Source organism: Brassica napus, chromosome A10 (assembly GCF_020379485.1).
Source record: "Brassica napus cultivar Da-Ae chromosome A10, Da-Ae, whole genome shotgun sequence".
NCBI classification, from domain to species: domain Eukaryota; kingdom Viridiplantae; phylum Streptophyta; class Magnoliopsida; order Brassicales; family Brassicaceae; genus Brassica; species Brassica napus.
This window is the reverse complement of record NC_063443.1, coordinates 5,137,849-5,142,448: the sequence shown is the minus strand read 5'-3', so window position 1 is coordinate 5,142,448 and position 4,600 is coordinate 5,137,849. Positions and strand designations below refer to the sequence as shown.

Genomic DNA, 4,600 nt, shown 5'->3' with positions numbered 1-4,600 from the left:
ATGGGTGCAATGTCTATTCGCAGGAGTCTATCACCTTTACACGCAGAATGTGAAGCTTTGATATGGGCGATGGAGTGCATGAAGACCCTATATATCTCAGAGGTGGTGTTTGCAACAGACTGCTCACAGTTGGTGAAGATGGTGTCTACTCCAACAGAATGGCCGGCGTTCACTACTCACATGGAAGAGTTTCTACGATGTAAGGAATACTTCTCTACTTTCACTATCCAGCATATTCCAAGGGCACAAAACACGATGGCGGATAAGCTAGCACGAGGTGCTAGGACTCAGCCTTCTGCTATGGTTTATGTTGACTCCGTTCCTCCGAGATGGTTCTCGGCTCAGGAATCTACTTAGTTTAGCTTTGCTTCTTTGTTGAAAAAAAAAAAAGACTATTTATTTCCCTACAAAACTGTTAAGCTAATCACACATCTTTATTATCCAATTATTCAATTCCAATTTTAAAATTTGGTTTATTCATTTTAATAGCTCATTTTTTATCTGTTTAAGGGGGTGTTAGTGGGACTTAAATTTCTATAGAGTTTGTTGATTTTAAAAGTTGAGAGATTTGTTAAATTTGGAAAGAGATGTAGAGAATTTTGTATATTGTGAAAATCTATGAAAATAAAGTAATGTAATGATTCTAAGAATTCAAGGTAAACATGTAGTATTCTCAAAATCTTAATTTGTGAGTTAAAATGATAAGAATTCAACTCCCAATAACATTTACTTTAATAGATTTGTAGAATCATTAAAATCTAAACTTTTTGAATAACAAATGATTTTGTATAGAGTTATAGAATCATCAAACCAATAACAATAGATTTCAATGAGAATATGAGAATCTATAAACCAATAACACTAGACTTAGAAATTCTAAGATTCATTATAAATCTCATCCCCACTAACACCCCCTAAATATATATACAAGTTGATTGATTTTTGATTCTAGTAGTTTTACATGTGAAAGAAGGAGTTTATTTATATGAATGATATCCTGGACATAACCGAAAACCAAAAACTGGACCAAAACAAAACTGAAAACACATATCTGAAACTGAATTTAAGTTCACAAATAACCGAACCGAGCAGTTTCTATATTTCTAAAACAAAACAAAGAACAAAACTGATTGAAAATTAAATGAATACCAGAATATCTAAAATACAGTATATATATCTAAAAATATTAATAATTAATATTTTTAAAATCCTCTATATATTATTTGAGAAGCATTATCACTTCTTTTTGTAGCCACGCATCACTAGGATGATTCTTACAATCATTAGAGAAATATGTCGGTCCATATTTATATAATAAGCTATATTTTAAACTAACAATAAATTCGTCATTAATGTATTTTATTATTTCTATATATAAAATTTACAGAATTGCCTAATGTGGCTAAAATATATATGACAATTAATGATTTTGAATAATAAAGATTTGATAAAGTTTAGTGTATCTTCTATCATATTTGTTTAATATTAAACTATTAAATAAATTAAACAACCACAATAACCATATAATAAAAATTTAGATTTTTCTGTATATGTTATAAATTACTAAAACTGTTAAAAGTCTCACATTCAAATTTTGTGATCCATGGTTTAAAACTTTATTCATGTCAAAATACAAATGATTACAAAATTATATAAATAAAAATTCTAATTTAATTAATTATTAAAATTAATATATATATATATATATATATATTATTTTAAATTAAACAATAAACCATATAAAATACATAAATATTTTAGTTTCAAAATTTACTTTGAACAATTTTTTTTGATAAAAGTTTTGAATGAACATTGAAGAATTATTTTTAAAAAAATTATAAGTTACTAAAACTATTAATCCCACAATGAAAATTTTGTTATCAGTAATTTAATTTTTTTTCTATAAAAGATACAAATGGTCAAAAAAACTATATGAGTATAAATCAACATTTAATAGACATTAATATTAAACATATACTAATAAAATTGATTACATATCCTATCAAATATTCATATCCTATCAAAACTATATGAGTAGAAATCATCATTTAATATGTATGTTAGTATCATTTAAATTTAATTACATATCCTATCAAATATAAGAAAAAATATTTTTTGGATTAATAAAATTGATTTATATGTTCGCACCAATTTAATTATATATTTAATAGTTACTGATTTTTAATTATTTAATATATATTTACTATTTCATAATATGTAAATATATTTAATACATAAACTATATTTTATATATAATATTCATTCCGCGCAAGGCACAGATCTTAACCTAATACTACTTATAAACTGAAACACCCAAACCACCCCCCCCCCCCCCCCCCCCCCCCCCCCCCCCCCCAAATACACTAATATTTTTATCCAAATTATTTAAAATTATTTGAACTACCTGAAATAACCAAATAACTCAAATGGTTTTTATTCAAAATATTTAAACTTATCATAATTAAAATTTAATCTAAAAACTGGAAAAAAACTGATTGTTTTTATTTAAACTATTCAAAATTAACCGAAAAAACTTAAACTGAGTTAGAACTAAATTGGAACTGAAATTTTATGAGATATTAGCTAGTTCTTAACATTATTATCAGAACCGAATCAAAAACCAAAATAATGAATTAGAACCGAACTGAATTTCATAAATAACCAAATAATTCTTATATCTAAATCACCCAAAGAATCAAACTGAAGTGAAAACCGTGTAAAGGCTAGTACGTTTATTAAAAGTTAACTTGTTGTTATATCTTGGATAGTCGGTATTAGGATAATTATGACGACATCAACGAGTCATAATGAAAAAGAAAGAACGAATCATCTTCTAATCAGATACGCGTTTCTATAGTAATTTAGTTAATTATTAGTAATTTAGCTAATCAGATACGCGTTTCTTATCTCTGTTTTTCGTACCTGTTTCCGTCGAAGTCAAAATAATTTTTTTTTGTTTTAGAAAGGAAATTCTGGAAAAAGACAGTTACACAAAGAATATTTACACACTGTCTATCGCCAACAAATAAAACAAAACGTCTATTTCTCTCTCCTCTCTTTCGCTGAGAATGGCAACACAAGGGGTCGGTCAGCCTTCGACCAAGAAACGAAGCTTCCTCCTTCGTGATATCTTCAAAATTTGCCGATCAATCTCAAGCGTTTTGCCTCGTGAGAAGCCTAATCATAAACACGAACAAAAGCTCCACACCGAATCCAAACGCCACGAAGATCACAAATCCAACGTCACTAACCAGCCAAACGCCTTCAATTTCCAGGTAATGATATTACAAGACAAAACTTGTTCGAAGTTTATGGAGTTCAATGGTTCGAGGAAATTACTATTATTAACATATGGTAAATATTTTCTCAGGAAGCCAAGGCTACTAAGGTGGAAGGTGCGAGTCTTTGCAAGGTTCCTAGCTATAATAGACTCGACAGCGTGGGACACAAGAAGCCATTATCTTTATCAAGAAGTTATAGCCACAACACGGCCACAGCCGCGGTCAGAAAGAGTTCATCATGTATAGGGATGAGCAAAAGCAGCAGCAACAGAACGGATTCAGCTGGTTTTATGTCTTCACTTAGGAGATCCACGACCACATCGCCTAGGAGCTTTGCAAACCCAATATTGTACTCGACCTCATCCGAAAAAGTGGCTAAACCTCAACCAACAGAGAAGACACTAAGCTGCACGCTCGAGGAGCTATGCAACGGATGCACTAAGAAGATCAAGATCAAGAGAGATTTGACTACAACCTCAGGGTTTGTTTCTCTTTTTTTTTACCAAAAACTCAACGTTTGGAACAAGAAGAGTAACTAAGCTTTAATTTTGTTGTGAAGGCAACTGAGCGAGGAGGAAGAGACGGTGGAAATAAAGGTGAAACCAGGATGGAAAGGAGGAACCAAAGTGACATTCGAAGGAAAAGGAAACGAAGCAATGGGGAGTTGTGTACCGGCGGATTTGACATTCGTGATAGTCGAGGAAGAGCACGAGGTGTTTAAAAGAAAATGTGACGACCTAGAAATGGTGGTGGAAGTCTCTCTTCTCGAAGCTTTGACGGGGTTTGAACTCTGTGTCGCTTTACCTGATGGCGACAACATGAGTTTGAAGATTGAAGATGTTATTCACCCCGGATATGTTACAGTCATTCATGGCAAAGGGATGCCAAAACCAAAAGATAAAGGGAAGACGAGAGGAGATTTGAGAGTTCTGTTTCGGGCTAAGTTCCCGGAACAGCTTACAGATGCTCAAAGAGCAGAGATTCAGAGCATTCTTCATAATGATTCTTGATCCTGTTTCTTTCTATCTTATTTATTTTTTCTTTCTTTTCTAAGGGACCTTTTAGGACATGGTTAATTATAGATTAAGAATCCAAAGACTCTTCATTTATTTTCTTTTGTAAAAACAAAGTTGAAATGAAGAAAAACCGGATTTCCATAATCAATTCTCAAATCTCTTATTCATCAGCATACATATATATATATATACATCTTTAACAACCTAAGTTCGGGTACGAAGAAAGTAAGCTTTCCTCTAGAGTATATATCTCAAATGGTTTATTCATCAACATACATATATCTTTAACAACCAAATACATAT

The 4,600-nt window shown here is 31.0% G+C and overlaps 2 protein-coding genes across 2 annotated transcripts; both read left to right on the top strand.

Moving 5' to 3' along the window:
- Positions 1-357, top strand: LOC125578948. The gene has a single exon (XM_048742101.1). It carries the CDS (start codon positions 1-3, stop codon positions 355-357), a length of 357 nt encoding a protein of 118 aa, XP_048598058.1.
- Positions 358-2,977: 2,620 nt separating this feature from the next.
- LOC106412878 (protein psi1-like) lies at positions 2,978-4,390 on the top strand. The gene is made up of 3 exons (XM_013853755.3): positions 2,978-3,275; positions 3,371-3,762; positions 3,841-4,390. Exons 1-3 carry the CDS (start codon positions 3,069-3,071, stop codon positions 4,289-4,291), a joined length of 1,050 nt encoding a protein of 349 aa, XP_013709209.2. The 5' UTR covers positions 2,978-3,068; the 3' UTR covers positions 4,292-4,390.
- Positions 4,391-4,600: the final 210 nt, after the last annotated feature.

Excerpts from the sequence above, each read along its gene's own strand:
- LOC125578948 (XM_048742101.1), top strand. The coding sequence starts at position 1 with ATGGGTGCAATGTCTATTCGCAGGAGTCTATCACCTTTACACGCAGAA.
- LOC106412878 (XM_013853755.3), top strand. The coding sequence starts at position 3,069 with ATGGCAACACAAGGGGTCGGTCAGCCTTCGACCAAGAAACGAAGCTTC. Across the intron at positions 3,276-3,370 it reads CAAACGCCTTCAATTTCCAG|GAAGCCAAGGCTACTAAGGT; the intron begins GTAATGATATTA and ends ATATTTTCTCAG. Across the intron at positions 3,763-3,840 it reads GATTTGACTACAACCTCAGG|GCAACTGAGCGAGGAGGAAG; the intron begins GTTTGTTTCTCT and ends TTTGTTGTGAAG.